Source organism: Macaca thibetana, chromosome 9, assembly GCF_024542745.1.
Source record: "Macaca thibetana thibetana isolate TM-01 chromosome 9, ASM2454274v1, whole genome shotgun sequence".
Lineage (NCBI taxonomy): Eukaryota > Metazoa > Chordata > Mammalia > Primates > Cercopithecidae > Macaca > Macaca thibetana.
This window is the reverse complement of record NC_065586.1, coordinates 7,637,772-7,655,452: the sequence shown is the minus strand read 5'-3', so window position 1 is coordinate 7,655,452 and position 17,681 is coordinate 7,637,772. Positions and strand designations below refer to the sequence as shown.

The following is a 17,681-nucleotide window of genomic DNA, read 5'->3' as shown; positions in this document are numbered from 1 at the left end:
AATATTTTGGTCTGTTCCTTTTCAATCTTGGTGTTTTATGAAAGTGTGTATAATGGGTACCGTTTTATATCCTTTTTTCCCCTCATATTGAATATAAAACTCAATTTGGTATAGTGAAGTTGGTGGGGGAAGTATAGTCATTGTCAAGAGGGAGGGAACCACAGAGGTCACCCACTTTTTTAAATGTCTTCCCTTTTTTCGTAAAGGATTTAAGGTAGCAGAGATCAATACAGTAATTTAAAGAACTCTGACATATAAATAAAGTTGGTTATTGACTTAGAACTGATATTTCACTGACAGGTCTGTGACTGAGGCCTGAGATACCTTCAGAAAGAAAGTTTCCTTTTAGAACTCTGAACTACTGCACTGCATTATCTTTGATGCTAAACAAAAGAATTTTTCATCTCCAGTACAGTCCGTTTTAGTATTTCTGGGGGAGCTTGGGAGTAATAGATCACTAAGAGAGTTTAATGAAAGTTCAGACTCTTCAAAACGTTGCACATAATTTACTAAATTTTCTTTGTTCTCTTGGGGAGTTTATAGGACCCCTAAGCCCCTGGGCCTGTTAGAGGATATGTGTCTAGGAAGGTTTTCTGGAGAAACCATTTAGGTCCTTATTTGAGAGAATTCTCATTTCAGTAAATCAAGCTTTTCATTTTTTTTTTCTTTCTGATCCTGACAATGCTAACCTAGAAACTGTTACTTGCTAACTGTTACTGACTAATGTAAACTAAGGGGAAAAAAGGGAAAAAGGACTCTTACTTGGCATTGAGGAACGTGTCAGTCTGACTAAATTAGCAGATTGAGTTTTAACAAAAAACTCTAAGATTTTCTCTGACTCTATCAGCATAAGGCAATAGAAAATCCAGTATTTCCTTGACAACTTGCTTATCTTTCCCTTATTAATTTCTTTTTTTTTTTTTGCATGGACCATGCATGAAACTTACCTTATTAATTCCATAGCACTATCAAATGCAGATCCTGTTTCATGTTTTCATCTCAGGGAAACACAAAACAACTGATTACTGTTGAGGCTGTGTTGAGTTCCATCTCGATACCTTTGGTTTGCAGGTTGTGTCCATTCATCAAAAGCTAATTTCTCACCTTCTGCACTGTAGACCCAGTTTCATCTTCTGTACTGAGGTAGAACTTAGGAGCAAATCTACATGAAAAGCCTTTCTGTTTGATTGCAGAGCAACATGTAGTTCTTTTAGAAGAGGGAATCTACCAGCTGGGCATGGTGCCTCAACCCTGTAATTCCAGCAGTTTGGGAGGCCAAGGGGGATGGATCACCTGAGGTCAGGAGTTCGAGACCAGCCTGGCCAACATGGAGAAATCCCATCTCCACTAAAAGTGCAAAAATTAGCTGGGCACGGTGGCAAATGCCTGTAGTCCCAGCTCGGGAGATTGAGGCAGGAGAATCGCTTGAACCTGGGAGGCAGAGGTTGCAGTGAGCCGAGATTGTGCCACTTCGGCCTGGGTGACAGAGCGAGACTCCATCTCAAAAAAAAAGGGAATCTATCTCTTAATTTTTTTTCTACTGTTCTTCAGGCTCTCCTCATTAAAAAAAAAAAACAAAACAAAAATATCTCTGTATGTGCATGTGTCGCCACTTGAACTTTGCAAGTGGTTATTTTTATCATTTCTGGCACCTTAAGTTTTCATGTCATTGGTAATGTTTGAAATTTATGCATTTATTAAGCAGATTTTTAACACCTAGTAAATTGTTCCTAAATAGCCTCTGCTTTTTAGCTATTTACTTTATAAACTCAAATGTCTGGCTCCCTTCTTATTCTCCAGATTTGTGGTTCTTATCAGAAAAATGCAATTGACCATAGACCATTAAACACTATAATGAAAAATCCAACCTAGGTTATACTTTATCTGGGAACTTAATTCCTTTAAATATGATAATTATTTGTTGTTAACGGAAGCAGTAAAAAAATGTTAAAATCTCAGTTCCAGGGTTAGGGTCATCATCATTGTCATCATTATCATCATCATCATCACGTTATATTTTGCAAGGGAAAGGATTAACTGTCAAATTTTATTTTTATTTTATTTTATTTATTTATTTTCAAGACAGAGTCTCACTCTGTCGCCCAGGCTGGAGTGCAATGGCGCGATCTCAGCTCACTGCAACCTCCGCCTCCGGGTTCAAGAAATTCTTCTGCTCCAGCCTCCCAAGTAGCTGGGATTACAGGCATGTGCCACCACGCCCAGCTAATTTTTATATTTTTAGTAGAGATGGGATTTTACCACGTTGGTCAGGCTGGTCTCAAACTCCTGACCTCAGGTGATCTACCCGCCTCGGCCTCCCAAAGTGCTGGGATTACAGATGTGAGCACTGTGCCTGACCCAACTCTCAAAGTTTAAACAAAAGATTTTATTTTTTTTTTTTGAGACGGAGTCTCGCTCTATCCCCCTGGCTGGAGTGCAGTGGCACGATCTCGGCTCACTGCAAGCTCCGCCCCCCAGGTTCACGCCATTCTCCTGCCTCAGCCTCCTGTGTAGCTGGGACTACAGGTGCCCACCACCGCGCCCGGCTAATTTTTTGTATTTTTAGTAGAGACGGGGTTTCACCGTGTTAGCCAGGATGGTCTCGATCTCTTGACCTTGTGATCTGCCCGCCTCGGCCTCCCAAAGTGCTGGGATTACAGGCGTGAGCCACCGCGCCCGGCTAAACCAAAGATTAAATAATAATTAGAGTTGAAAATTATTGAGCTCTCACTCATATTAAATTCCAGGTCTAGTCACTTTATATGAAATGACTCGTTTATGTTTCCCAGCAACCCAATCATACAGACATTACTATTATTTCCACTGGGAGATAATGGGGCACAGAGGGGAAACTGAAGGACAGAGAGCTTAAATCAATTGTTGAAAGTGAGATTTGAACTTGGGGAGTGTAGGTCCACAGCCCATATTCTCTGTGTTCCCAGGTTATATCTGCTTTAGTGATAGAAGATATCTTTCATTAATTTTCCTCTTTCTCTTTTTGTTCGATATGAAAGAAGAAAATAAATTTAAAGTTGAACTCTTTTTATAATTTAGACCAGTATAACTATCATAGCCAACCTCGACAAACATGTTTGAGTATCTGTAATGCTTACAAAATGATATTTCCTATAAAAAAAAGAAAACCCCAAATGGACAATGGCACAAACATGGTAGACGTTAACGTTTCACTGTAAAAACCCCAAATGGGTTTTTTTGATCAGGGAACTCTTTTCTAAGAGGTGATTTGTGACCCCGGGTCCTTCCAGCTAATGGCTCTACTGCCCTCAAGTGGCATCTCCAGTTGCCGTGTCTGTGTGCATGGGGCAGGCAAAAGGAGCTTGGCAGATTGTGTTTCGGGGATAGCACGTTTGGACCATCACTTCTGTTTGCTTCCCTGGGCTTGGAGCTCCATGCATGGCCACAGCGAACCACAAGGGAGCTAGGAAATTAGCTATTTATCCAGGAAGCAGAGGAGATACTGAACAGCTAGCGGGTCTCTGCCACAATATCTATTGATAACGAATGTCAGATGTCACAGAAGAAAATACAGATTTTCTTAATGAGGATGCCATAGATTATTCTTAAAATTCATAGATATATACAAATGTTAACTACCTTAATGATATTTTAGGGATACAGAAAAGGCAAATTTGTATCCATAAGCATGGTGTCATTTTTTTGTCTTTTGGGAATGTGTGTTTTTAACCTTCTTTTAAATTATTTTAATTTGTAGGGCCCTTTAAAAGGACGCAGAGTGGAAGGAATTCAATATGAAGACTTTTCTAAACTCGCCTGAGTTTGAAAATGTGTTAACAATACATTAAAATCTTAAAGCATCAAATTGGTGTTCGCCAGGGCATTATGAGACTCTACTGTGTTAGGGTATTCTTTTGTATTAAAAAAACAGGTTTTTGAAAATATTACTGTATAGTTGTTCAGCTAAACTTTGAGAACAATTTAATTATGTCTCATGAAGTATCAAAACTATGTAATTTTGTCCTTGTTATTTTTGTTTCCTTTGTAATTTACTTGATGAATTTATATCTTCATTAAAGAATGTTATTATAAAGTGTTTTATATATGACAATTTAGAATCATGTAATTGGAGGAAATCCTTCATACACTCTAAATTTATATTTTCAGTAGTAGAGTAGTAAAGTTGAACTACAAGTGTAATTAAATTTTAAATGTAAAACTATAAATACAGAAGCAGCTTTATTGTGGTAATAATTCATATACCTTACAGACCACTCATTTAAAATATACATACAATTCAGTGGTTTTCAGTATTTTTGCAGAGTTGTGCAACCATCACCACTGTCTGATTTTAAAACACTTTCATGCCCCAAAATGAAGCCTTGTAATAGTCAATTGCTATTTTTCCCCTCTGCCCTAGCCCTAGGCAGCCACTCATGTACTTTCCGTCTCTATGGATTTCCCTTTCTGGACATTTCTTATAAATGGAATCATATAATACATGATCTTTTATGACTGGCTTCTTACACTTACCATCATGTTTTCAAGGTTTATCCATGTGGTAGCATGTAGGCCTGCTTCATTTGTTTTTATGGCTGCGTAATATTCCACTGTATGGATGTGCCATATTTTGTTTATCCATTCATCAGTTGATAAACATTTGGATTGTTTCTACTTTTTGGCTATTGTGAATAATGCTGCCATGATCATCCATTTACAGGATTTTATGTGAACAGAAGCTTTTGATTCTGCCAAACTCTTCCAGAGCAGCTATACCATTTTACAGTCCCACCAGCAATGTTGAACTCTACAGTTTTATTTGTTTTTAATTTTTTTTACTTTTAGAGACAGGGTCTCACTATGTTACCCAGGCTGCTCTCAAACTCCTGGGCTCAAGTGATCCTCCTGCCTCAGCCTCCCAAAGTGCTAGGATTGCAAGCGTGAGCCACGGCACCCTGCCTAACTATGCAGTTTGAAATAAGTAGGGCAGTGTATTATTAGGGAATGCAAAAGACAGGAAACCCACACTTGCCTGTGCCAAAGGAAAAGAAGAGAAGGGATATTTATGGTGCACATGACTGAAAGGAGCAGACGCTAGCTTCCAGGGCAGTGGGACCAGGTGTCAACAGCCTTCCCAGGCTTGCACTCTGTCTCTGGCTCCCTGTGCTGGCTCTCTACATTTACATTCTTGGGCACTCGAGGTTTACATCTTACCCTTCAGCAGCACCAGGAAGAGAGAGATGATCTATCTTTTCTTTTTCCTTTTTTTCTTTTTTTGAGACGCAGTCTCACTCTGTTGGCCAGGCTGGAGTGCAGTGGCACAATCTCGGCTCACTGCAACCCCCACCTCCCAGGTTCAAGCCATTCTCCCGCCTCAGCCTCCTGAGTAGCTGGGACTACAGGCATGTGCCACCACGCCCAGCTAATTTTTGTATTTTTAGTAGAGACAAGGTTTCACCATGTTGGCCAGGATGGTCTTGATCTCCTGACCTTGTGATCTGCCTGCCTCGGCCTCCCAAAGTGCTGGGATTACAGGCATGAGCCACCGCGCCCAACCTCTTTTTTTTTTTTTTTTTTTCTTTTTTTTCTTTTTTGAGATAGGGTCTTGCTCTGTCACCCAGCCTGGAGTGCAGTGGCACAATCATGGCTGACTGCAGCCTCATCCTCCTGGGCTTAGGTCATTGACTCTCCCACCTCAGCCTCCCGAGTAGCTGGGACTACAGGCATGCACTACCATGCCTGGCTAATTTGTTTGATTTTTAGTAGAGACAAGGTCTTGCAATGTTGCCCAGGCTGGTCTCAAACTCTTGAGCTCAAGCAGTCTTCCTGCCTCGGCCTCCTAAAGTGTTGTAATTACAGGTGTGAGTTACCACGCCTTGCCTGAGTTGATCTTCTATAAAAAACAGACCACACCAGGATGATCACTTCAAACATGAGGATGGGAATATGCTGACGTTAGACACAGGTACGGTGCCGACCCCTGGGATATCTCTCTTTAATTGAGAGTCAGGGAGGGCTGACAGCTTCTATTCTCGGAAGATGGGAGAACATACGCTGTTAGCAGAAATGTAAGAGGCAGTAAAGAAATACTAGCAGGATGATGTCAGTAGCTTTACAGAAAATGTTCTTCAGGGACGAATTAAGGTTTTTTCAAAGTAACCTGACAGCATAGTATGGAAAGCAACTAGGTTTTGGGTGTGGGCAGTCTTTAGATCAAATTCTGGCAGTTCTGTTCATTAGCTTTGTAATATTAGAATGTTAATGTTCTTGAATTGCGATGTTTTTAATGTATAAATTGTCAAAATGTTTTTCTGCCGGGTTGGTGTGAGACCTACAGAAAATACATATAAAGCATCAGACATGAAGTCCAGCACATAGTAGGTGTTGAATAAATGGCAGTGAGTGGTCATGTCCGGAAATGGAGCCAAGAAGTTGAGCCTGGACTACTAAGAATCTGGCCTGAAGAATTTCAAAAAGGAGAATGGTTCTCCCTGATAACAAATAGTGATGAGTAAAACCTGACAAATTACATATGCCTCCCCCAAATATGTAAGTTTGGAATCAACTCGGTGGTTTTCTTCAGGGAAAAACTGTTTCATGTCTGCCTCCCACATTTAATTCTCCAACATCTTTCTGAAATTATTTCAGAATGAAATGAGGTAGCATACTTGAGGTTAAATTCAATAAAAAATATCTGAAGCATAAAAATATGATTCTAGATGTAACAGTAGTTTTTTCCCTCGAGTTCGTAGAGCCTGATAGTGTTTATGCTAAGCAGAATGACTACAGATAACTAACAACAGGTCTTATGATTAGACTTCTATTTTTGAAGCATCATAAGCTATTTTTCTTTTTTTCGAACATAGACTTTACTTATTAGAGCAGTTTCTGTGGGTTTTGACAAATGTATAATGACATGTATCTGCCACTGTAGCATCACACAGAACCGCTTCACTGCCCTAGAAGTTTCCTGTGTTCTGCCTGTTCCCTGTCTCCCCCCAGATCTCTGCTGGCCACTGATCTTTTTACTGTCTCCCTAGTTTTGTCTCCCTCGAAGGTCATATAGTTGGAGTCGTACAGTGTGTAGCTTTTTCAGATTGGCTTCTTTCACCTAGTAGAACATACACATGTATGGTTCCTCCGTGTTGTTTTGGTTAGGTTTTTGTGGCTCGATAGCACACTTCATTTTGGCACTGAATAATATTCTATTGTCTGAATGCACCACAGTTTATGCACTCACCTACTGAAGGATATCCTGGTTGCTTCCAGGGTTTGGAAATTATGAATAAAGCTGCTACAAACATCTGTGTGCAGGTATTTTGTGGATAGACATTTTCAACTTATCTATGTAAAGACCACGGAGCACAATTGCTGGATCATATGCCAAGAGTCTTCTGAGAAACTACCCAACTGTCTTCCAGGGTGACTGTACCATTTTGTATTCAAACAAGCAATGAGTGAGAGTTCCTGTTGCTCCTCATCTCCACCAGCATTTGATGCTGTCAGTGTTCTGGATTTTGCCCATCCTAATAGGTGTACAATGGGATCTTATCGTTGCTTTAATTTGCATATCTTTGATGAAGTATGATGTGGGGCATCTTTTCATATGCTTATTTGCTGCCTGTATATCTTCTTTGGTGAGATGGCTTTCAGGATTTTTGCCCACTATTTAATTGGGTGATTCATTTTCTTATTGTTGAATTTTAAGAGTTCTTTTTTTTTTTTTTCTTTTTTTTTTGAGACGGAGTCTCGCTTTGTCATCGCCCAGGCTGGAGTGCAGTGGCGCGATCTCGGCTCATTGCAAGCTCCGCCTCCCGGGTTCACGCCATTCTCCTGCCTCAGCCTCCGAGGAGCTGGGACTACAGGCGCGCACCACCACACACGGCTAATGTTTTGTATTTTCAATAGTGACGGGGTTTCACCGTGTTAGCCAGGATGGTCTCGATCTCTTGACCTCGTGATCCGCCCGCCTCGGCCTCCCAAAGTGAAGAGTTCTTTGTATATTTCAGTTAAGTGTTCTTTATCAAATGTGTCTTTTGCAAATATTTTCTCTCAGTCAGTGGCTTGTCTTCTTATTTTGTTTTAAGCTGTTCTTTTTTTAACAACTGACTTGAGGTCATATCAAATTATTGGTTTTGTTGTCCTGAGAGACCAAATTCTGTTTTCTTCATCAGAATCTCATTAAATCTCATTTGCTGATTTTTCCTTTGTCTTCTGGCATCTACTTCTAACTGCCTCTCAGTTTCAGTTTTTCTGATATGATTGCATGAAATTCATTCAGCTAGCATTTATGGAGTGCCTTCAGTAGGTAAGCCATTGTACTGGAGATATAAGTGAGAAGCAGATAGAGACCCAAGGTGTGTGTTATAGGAATTGACAATGTTCAATGATAATCAAATGAAATGATAGGCCAGTAAGAGAAACTTGATCATGTATAGCAGCTACTTGAAAATCTGCCCTGACTGTTGGGCCTGAGAAATTGTTCACTGATACCAGTATACACCTCAGTTCCTACTTGGGTAAGATGGAATCACAGGATTAGAATATGATCAGCCTTTTTTTTTTTTTTTTTTTTTTTTTTTTTTTTTTGAGACAGACTCTGTCACCCAGCCTAGAATGCAGTGTTGCGATCTTGGCTTACTGCAATCTCCGCCTCCTGGGTTTAAGCGATTCTCCTGCCTTAGCCTCCCGAGTAGCTGGGATTACAGGTCCATGCCACGGCACCCACCTAAGTTTTGTATTTTTAGTAAAGACATGATTTCGCCATGTTGGTCAGGCCGGTGTCAAACTGCTGACCTCAGGTGATCTGCCTGCCTTGGCCTCCCAAAGTGCTGGGATTACAGGAGTGAGCCACCACGCCCAGCCAGAATATGATCAGCCTTGATTATAAGTTAGTCATTAGGTTGACTGCAGTGACCCTAGAAACGTTAATTAGATAACTGAATAATTATGCCACTTAAGGAAGCTATCCTGGAGGGTTTTTTTTTTTTTTTCTCTTCTGTAGTTATTTTGGGAATAGTTACCAAGAAGTAGACTCAGCCATTGTGAAAAAGTTAAGAAAAATAACACTAAGTTCTTATAGCATACAAGCATCTCTATGTACCTAGATAGCCAGGTAATTTTTACTTTGATTTTACTGGGCCTTTGGAGTCATTTATATCTCCTTCAGTTGGGATAAGACTAAAGAGAGGATGCCACTGGATGGTAGTAAGTGATCCTTTAAAGCTGCAGTTTCTTTTGATAGAACTCTATTACCGCATATAAGTATACACCCCAAGATTTTCATTCTTACTTTTAAGACCACTGTGCACACATAAAATACTAAGAAGCTAAACTTAGTATCTGCAGGTAGAAGTTTTAAATTCAAGATTTTAACCGAGTAACAGAATTAATGTTAAAATCTCACTTTTGAAGTTTATGTTGAATATTAGCATTTTAATATTTAATATGTTTCTATTTTTGAAATAGGAAATGGAAAAGATGCAGTAGATTTTTCAAAAGTGTATCATAGGTGACCACTTCTTATAGAAGAAGACGACTAAGAGGTAGTGCTATTTACCTCTTCAGCACTAAGGCTATCTTTACTTTTACTTATTTTTATGAAGAGATGGGAGTCTCACTATGTTGCCTAGGCTGGTCTTGAACACCTGGCCTCCAACGATGCTCCTGCCTTGGCCTCTGAAAGTGCTGGGATTATAGGCATGAGGCACCACGCCCAGCCAGTAATCTTTAGCTTCTAGAAACAATCACATTTCCTTAAGATTTTGCAATTAGGTTTGGAGATGCCCACTTGCTTTTTCAAGTACGGGTTGGATATGTGCAAAAAAAGAGTTTTGCCTCTAAAATGAAAAATGACTTTTATCAGATTACGGAAAGAAAGATTCATAAAAATGTGCCTTTAAAAAGCTTTTTTAAAGTGCAAATTCACCAATTTGGCTTTTGAGAATATGTTCATTTTAGGAATTGATTTTTAAGGAAAGTTGTAAACACAGCAAAGCACAGAATTACAGTGGTTCAGACTTGCATCTTAGCACCAAAATCCACTATACAAGAGCAGACAGCATAAAGTAACCCAGTTTCGCTTTAAATTGGTTGCTTATTTTATTCTGCCTTATAACTGTCATTGGCTTTTTGTTAGAACATAATTTACTACTTTATTTTGAAATAAAGTCTAATATAAGATTTAGCATGTAAGTGGTATTCCTCAGAAATGGTTTAAATGCAAATGAAGTAACAGTTCTACCAGGAGTACTAACAAAAATGCCCTGTTCAAGGTATATTAAATGTGTGTGAAACTTGATTCACAGACACACAGGGCTTCCAGAGAATTTGGAACTATGATTCAGAATTCACTTAGCAACATTCACAGTGTGTCTCATTAGCCATCTGAGGTAACATCCTGAGCGATTTTAAATATGTGCAGAATTTGGGAGCAACAAAAACTCCCAAGTGGGGCTGGGCATGGTGGCTCACGCTGGTAATCCCATCTACTTGGGAGGCTGAGGCAGGAGGATCACTTCAACCTAGGAGGTGGAGGTTGCAGTGAGCCGAGATTGCGCCACTGTGCTCCAGCCTGGGCAATAAAGTGAGATTCCATCTCAAGAAAAAAAAACACACACACACACACACAAAGTAAAGAAATCACCTTCCCTTGTGTGGGTGGGCCTCATCTAATCAGTCAAAGGTCTGAATAGAACAAAAATGCTGACCTCCCCAAGTCAGAGGGGATTCTCTAGTGTACGGCCTTTGGACTTCATCTGCAGCATCGGCTCTTCCTGCCTGATGGCTTTTGGACTGGAACACTGGCTCCTCCCTGGGTCTCCTGTACCATCAGCCTACTCGGCAGATTTTGGATTTACAAGCCTCCATAATCACATGAGCCAATCCTTATTGTAAATCTCCTGTGGGTTCTGTTTTTCTGGAGAACCATGGCTAATTCAGACCTCATACACTCACAAGGGTCCCAGGGACCAACACTATGAAGAGAATCTTGGACAAAAATACTGGGTTATCACAGGCACCATAGCAAGGCTATCCCTACAGAGGGTAGCAGGGCTTTAGTATAAATCTCTACAAAGCACCTAAGATCAAGTAACCCCCGTTTGTATTCTATGCTCACCATCTAACCCTCTCATAATCATACCTCCCATGCAACTAGTAGTGTAAAGATGGATGCAATCTGCAAGGTTGAGGACCTGAGACTCAACAACAATGAAATGATCAGCTGGGTGTGGTGGCTCATACCTGTAATCCCAGCACTTTGGAAGGCTGAGGCGGGAGAATCACTTGAGCCCAGGAGTTTGAGACCAGCCTGGGGACCATAGTGAGACCTCGTCTCTGCAAAAAAATAAAAATGAGGCAGGCATGGTGACATGCACCTGTAGTCCCAGCTACTAGGGAGGTTGAAGTGGGAGGATTGCTTGTGCCCAGGCTGAGGCTGCAGTGAGCTATGATCACGCCACTGCACTCCAACCTGGGAGACCCTGTCTCAAAGGAAAAAGAAAAGATTAATAAATGATCACAGTAAACACCACATTTAAGGCTCTGTCCAGATGCTGGCTTGTCTCAGCACCACCTTGATTCACACACTTTGGCGTCTAAAAATGCAACAAAATCCTAAAAGCTCATTTGTAAGATGTTTATTTTCTTCAGGTGTATTTACAGGCTTTATAAAACACCCTGATATCTGGTTCATTTTAATTAACCACCCTGATATCTGGTTCATTTTAATTATTCAAACCAAAGAATATCTGCAAAAGTGACAGGGGAAAGATGTGTATTAATATATATAATTTCCCAAACTATAAACCCTTAAGGCCGTTTGAGAAAGCTGTAGAGCTGAGGCACGAAGTAATCCTTGTAATGCCCGTCAATGAATCCTTTTCCACTGTTGTGCACAAACCAGCAGGTAACATCCGTTCCAAACACGAGATCCGTTCTGTAGTCTTTCTGTAAGCCCCTGCAAGGAAGCAAGGCATGTGGTTAGCGGGAGGCCGAGGGATGGCTGGCCGGGCACCTCTAGACACAAGACCCCGTCTTTTCCTTGCTGTTCGTCGTGTTCCGTCACCACATCTGCCGCCCCCCCACCTATCGCTGCTTCCCAAGTCATGTGAAACACCCAAGTCTGGGGCTTGGTGTTGGAAAGACAGAGAATCAGTGGAGTGTCCTTAGAGAACTCAAAGAACCCTTAGAGTTGACCCATATGGGCTTTTCCAGCAAGGGAAACAGTAGCCAATGGAAAGAAGGCAGGAACAAGACTCCACAGCGTTGAGGCTGACCTCACCGGTCACTTAAAGAATGAGTCGGTGGCCAGGCACGGTGGCTCATGCCTGTCATCCCAGCGCTTTGGGAGGCCAAGGCGGGCGGATCATTTGAGGCCAGGAGTTCAAGACGAGCCTGGCCAACATGGAGAAACCCTGTCTTTACTAAAAATATTTTTTTAAAAAATTAGCTGGGCATATGCCTGTAGTCCCAATTACTCGAGAGACTGAGGCACGAGAATCACTTGAACCCAGGAGGCGGGGGTTGCAGTGAGCCAAGGTCGCACCACTGCACTCCAGCCTGGGCGACAGAGCAAGACTCTGTCATCAGAAAAAAAAGAATGCATTGGTGGCACCTCTTAACTGCACTTTCTGTGTGTTTAAGGGTGATACCTGCTGTTTCTGAGCAGATTCATGTCCTCCACTTGAAGGGCAAAGTAGCCAACAATTTGTAAAGAATCTGGCACATTGCGTGAATGAGCCTTAAAAGTGTATCACCGCGCCCAGTTCAGGGGACAGCTCAGTTTCAGTTATGAACCACGAGGTGCTTGCAGTGGATGAAATGGAGGCCCAGCATTTACTTTTTGTCATTATAATAAACGCATGTGTGTGTATATATATGTATTTACTTATATATGTATATATATTTATGTACATATAAATATATATCTATATCTATATAGATAAATATATATTTATAAATATCTATATATAAATATACATATACATTTATATAGGTATATAATATACCTATATAAATATAAATATATAAATATAGAGTGCACCACTGCACTCTAGCCTGACTCCATCTCTCTCTCTATATAAAAAGTAAATGCATATATAGATATATACATATATAAATATCTATCTATATGTGTGTGTGTGTGTGTGTGTGTGTGTGTGTGTGTATATATATATATATATAGAGAGAGAGAGAGAGAGATGGAGTCAGGCTGGAGTACAGTGGTGCTATCTCCGCCCACTGCAACCTCCACCTCCCAGGTTCAAGCGATTCTCCTACCTCAGCCTCCCGAGTAGCTGGGATTACAGGCACCCGCCACCACACCCAGCTAATTTTTGTATTTTTAGTAGAGATGGGGGGGGTTTCAACATGTTTGCAAGATGGTCTTGAACTCCTGACCTCAGGTGATCCACCCGCCTCAGCCTCCCAAAGTGTGCCCAGCCTATTTATATATTATGTTTTTATTTATGAGACAGGTCTCACTCTGTTACCCAGGCTGGAGTGCAGCGGTACAATCATAACTCACTTCAGCTTTGAACTCCTGGGCTCAATGGATCCTCCCACCTCAACCTCCTGAGTAGCTGGGGCTATAGGCAGAATCTACTACACCTGGCTAATTATTTTTATTTTTATTTTTATAGAGATGGAGTCTTACTATGTTGCCCAGGCCAGTCTTGAACTGCTAGTCTCAAGTGATCCTCCCACATTGGCTTCTCAAAGCATTGGGGTTACAGGCATGAGCCACCATGCCTGGCAGTAAACACCCTTTTACCAACTTCAGATAGCTTAATATTAGCATTATTAATTTGTGCTCATAATTGCTTCTGTGACACACTCTCACTGATTTCCATCAGTACCTTGTTCCTCCCATAAACTGATACTAATTGAATGGTGTATTCAGCAAGAATCCGTTGTTTCAGTTCACAAATCTACTTTCGTGGCAATACTTCCAAATACAATTTTATGGTTATCATTGTTATGGTTTAATTATGTCAAAGCCAATGACATTTGTTTGCATGAAGAATCCTTTCTAACAAAGTGAAGTTGACTGCTTTGTAAAAACTCTAAAAAGGGGTAAACGGCTTTAAAACGGTACCAAATTTGGCATGGGTGAGACAACTGTAAAGGACTGGGAAAAAATATCAAGATTTGTAAGATTTTTACACTCAGAATGTCTTACGAGCTTCTAAGTTCTCACTTTAGATGAAGCATATGGGGGTGGTTTGTATAAGAAAAGCTACAAAAAAAAAAAAGCAGTCAGAGATCTATGTGTAAAAGGAAAGCTCTAGCCTGATGTAAAAATCTATATTCGTTCTGCAGTACTATGGTAATAGGTGTTTTTATGATTCTCTCCTTTGATCCACGTGTCCAGTTATCCAAGTTGTGAAGCTCTCATGAGGGCTTCTAAAGTATGAAGATGAGAACAACAGGTTAGTTAATCTTGGCATCACATGACCCTAGATACCCCGTCATTATTTGCATTTAAGGTGGGATATCAGAAGTGCCCTTATGCGAATGCTGTGTGTGTCTATTCCTGATGAATTGCTTAGTGTGATGTAGGTAGTGCTTACAACACTTCTTCTTGCTCCTCTATTTTGCTGTGTGGGTCTAATTCTAACACGAGCCCTCTTCGTCACTGTCCTTACACCCGAGGCCTACCTGGTGACAATGAGCTTCTGCCCCTTCACTTCCATGCTGGCCTCTGGTTTCTCAGGGTCCTTTCCCGGTCTCTCATTGAAGATGTGTATCTTTGGTTCCTGCATGAACTGGCCTGGCGAAACAGAATTAGACATTGATTTACATGTAATCATAGTCAAATAAAAAGACAGGCTTGTTATTGGCTCCATGCTACATTTTAGTCCTCCCTCTGGGATTTCTAGGGTGGAAAGACAAGCTGAGAGGAAAAAGGAGTGGTGATGGGAGGGAGGGTCCTTCCTGGGAGCACATTTGTGCTGCTCACGATCTTTTTTTATTTTTATTTTTTTTTCATTTGAGGAAGGATCTCCCTCTGTCACCCAGGCTGGAGTGCAGTGGCCAGATCTCAGCTCACTGCAAGCTCCGCCTCCCAGGTTTATGCCATTCTCCTGCCTCAGCCTCCCAAGTAGCTGGGACTACAGGTGCCCGTCACCACACCTGGCTAATTTTTTTTTGTATTTTTAGTAGAGACGGGGTTTCACCGTGTTAGCCAGGATGGTCTCGATCTCCTGACCTCGTGATCCACCCGTCTTGGCCTCCCAAAGTGCTGGGATTACAGGCTTGAGCCACCACTCCCAGCCCTTTTTTTTTTTTTTTTTTTAATTGAAGAGATGGGGCCGGGTGCGGTGGCTCACACCTGTAATCCTAGCACTCTGGAGGCCGAGCCGGGCAGATCACCACCTGAGGTTGGGAGTTCCAGACCAGCCTGACCAACATGGAGAAACCCTATCTCTACTAAAAATACAAAATTAGCTGGGCATGGTGGTGCAGGCCTGTAATCCCAGCTACTTGGGAGGCTGAGGGAAGAGAATCGCGTGAACTGTGGAGGCAGAGGTTGCGATGAGCTGAGATTGTGCCATTGCACTTCAGCCTGGGCAACAAGAGCGAAACTCCATCTAATAAATACATAAATAAATAAGTAAATTTAAGAGATGGAGTCTCCCTTTATCACCCAGGCTGGAGCACAGTGGCACAGTCACAGCTCACTGCAGCCTCTAATTCCTGGACTCGGGCAATCCCACCGCAGCTTCCTGAGTAGCTGGGACTCCAGGCAGGATCCACCACATCCTGCTAATTATTTTTATTACCTACTTTTTTGATAGCAATGGGGTGCCCAGGCTGGTCTTGAACTCCACAAGCAGTCTACCTGCCCAGGCCTCCTAAAGTGCTGGGATTACATGAGCCACCATGCCTGGAGCTCATGGTCATTTTATACATGAGGTTGGTCTAGTGGATTGTAAGTAAATCGAGCACCCTGATGGCAGGAAAGTGAGGTGAGCACCTGAGAGCATAGCTCAGATCACAGGCACAAGATTTGTTTGTGATGTCACAGGCTTTACATTTGAGCCCTTCTTAAAATACTAGGGACAGTTGCCCAGGGTATTCTGCTCGTTATCACAGACCTCCTAAATGGGTTCACCTCGCTTCAGTTAGAAAAAAATCTTTAACGTAAAGCTTGAAATGTATCTGTCCCTTCTCTTAACTTGCCCAGTTTGTGATGCTGAAATCCTGGCCCTGGACAGCCTTGTCTAGAACGGCAAAAGGCTGTCACATTCCCGAGTGGCCCCACGCTGCTATGTTGGTCCTCTGTGCTCTTGAGTCCACACCTACCATGTCCTCAGCTTGTAACCACTGTCAGCCAAAGCTGCTAAAGAGTTAGAGTGGCCCCGCCCTCGTCAGATGGTCCATAGACACTTTACCTATTAGTCCGTGGGCATTAGGTGAAAACTTGTTTGTAGGGGGGACGTAGATTCCCAGAAAGTCAACATTAATGGGATGCTTCTTCCAAACACGATGAAGTAAAACAGAAAAGGACATCTCTTTGTCCAGGGTGATAGTTACCACTTTTGCTTTCTTCACTGAGATCTGCACCCTGGTGTGAAAGTCCAAGTGGAATTAAACCATTTCAGAACAGACCTTTTTCTAAAGTCATTCTTCTCACCCCTAATATGAGCTCTTCACTCCTCCCAGACAATTCGGCTAGTTATCTAAGCGCTTGCAACAGTTTATAGATAAATGATCGATGAACGGATACTCATTGGGAAGCTTCTATGCAGAGGACACAATCATGGCATTTGGAGCGCACTCTGCGATCGAGTCGGGTATAGATTTCAGCTGGTGGATTCGTTCGCTGACCAGCGCATACCCAGTGAGTGCTTACTGACGCCAGGCACTAGATTAGGTCCTGGGACCCATGGTGGCCAAAAACACCGTGCCCACTGCCAGGAACAGAGGAGGGAGTGAGAACAATTTTTCTGAACCTCAACTTCCTTATATTTAAAACGATGATTTTTTTTTTTTTTAATGTTGATGTCACTGATGCCTGGATTTAGTTATGCAGTCATGTGTCACGGACAGGCCTGACTTCAGATGGAATCATACTTGCCTCTGATTCATAACTTGAGCTGTGTCGGACCAGGACAAGGCAAATGTGCTAGAACCACCACTCAGGGTGATGGCCTCAGTGCTGATTTCTATTTTTACGTCTTCACTTTGGAAATAAAATCCCAGTTTTCCAAAATAGGTGCTTAGTTTTCCATTGTTGGGCTTCTTGGCACCAACAAGCTGACCATTGATTACAATTCCTACAGGAAAGAAAAAAATGAGTTTTTCTCTTGTGTGCCCTTTATTTTGCATGCGTGGGTACTATAGTTCAAATTTATAAAACTTGGCAATATAGGAAAGTTATAATTTTGCTTCAAGATTTACATAACATTTTCTTCTTTGTGCTTCTCATTGTATAACATATATTTTAATATAACAGTTATAAAATTTAGTAAATTTAATTTAATAATTTTATATCAGTTATAAAATTTAATTGTCAGTGTATAAAATGTAATTTAAATAATTTACTATCATATAGTGTTTAAATGAATTTTTGTGTGTGTGTGACGGAGTCTCGCTCTGTCACTAAGGCTGGAGTGCAGTGGCGCCATCTCGGCTCACTGCAACCTCCACCTCCTGGGTTCAAGCGATTCTCCTGGCTCAGCCTCCTGAGCAGCTGGGAT

At 41.5% G+C, this 17,681-nt stretch overlaps 2 protein-coding genes across 3 annotated transcripts in view; one reads left to right on the top strand and one right to left on the bottom strand.

The window, feature by feature from the left end:
* KIN (Kin17 DNA and RNA binding protein) overlaps positions 1-11,581 on the top strand; it is a 43,237-nt gene extending 31,656 nt beyond the window's left edge. The window contains exon 13 of one of the 2 annotated variants that reach the window (XM_050804627.1): positions 5,836-11,581. In XM_050804627.1, coding sequence (XP_050660584.1) covers positions 5,836-5,841 — 6 coding nt within the window. In that variant the 3' untranslated portion in view covers positions 5,842-11,581. Of the gene's footprint in view, positions 1-3,733; positions 4,652-5,835 lie in introns of those variants that run through there. The other variant, XM_050804625.1, reaches the window with a different exon arrangement.
* A 19-nt stretch (positions 11,582-11,600) lies between these two features.
* Positions 11,601-17,681, bottom strand: part of ITIH2 (inter-alpha-trypsin inhibitor heavy chain 2) — a 45,819-nt gene continuing 39,738 nt past the window's right edge. Inside the window, exons 18-21 of the mRNA XM_050804642.1 lie at positions 17,060-17,258; positions 16,374-16,546; positions 14,638-14,749; positions 11,601-11,935 (exon numbers count right to left, since the gene is read on the bottom strand). Of these exons, the coding sequence (XP_050660599.1) occupies positions 11,788-11,935; positions 14,638-14,749; positions 16,374-16,546; positions 17,060-17,258 (632 nt within the window). The 3' untranslated portion in view covers positions 11,601-11,787. The remainder of the gene's footprint in view (positions 11,936-14,637; positions 14,750-16,373; positions 16,547-17,059; positions 17,259-17,681) is intronic.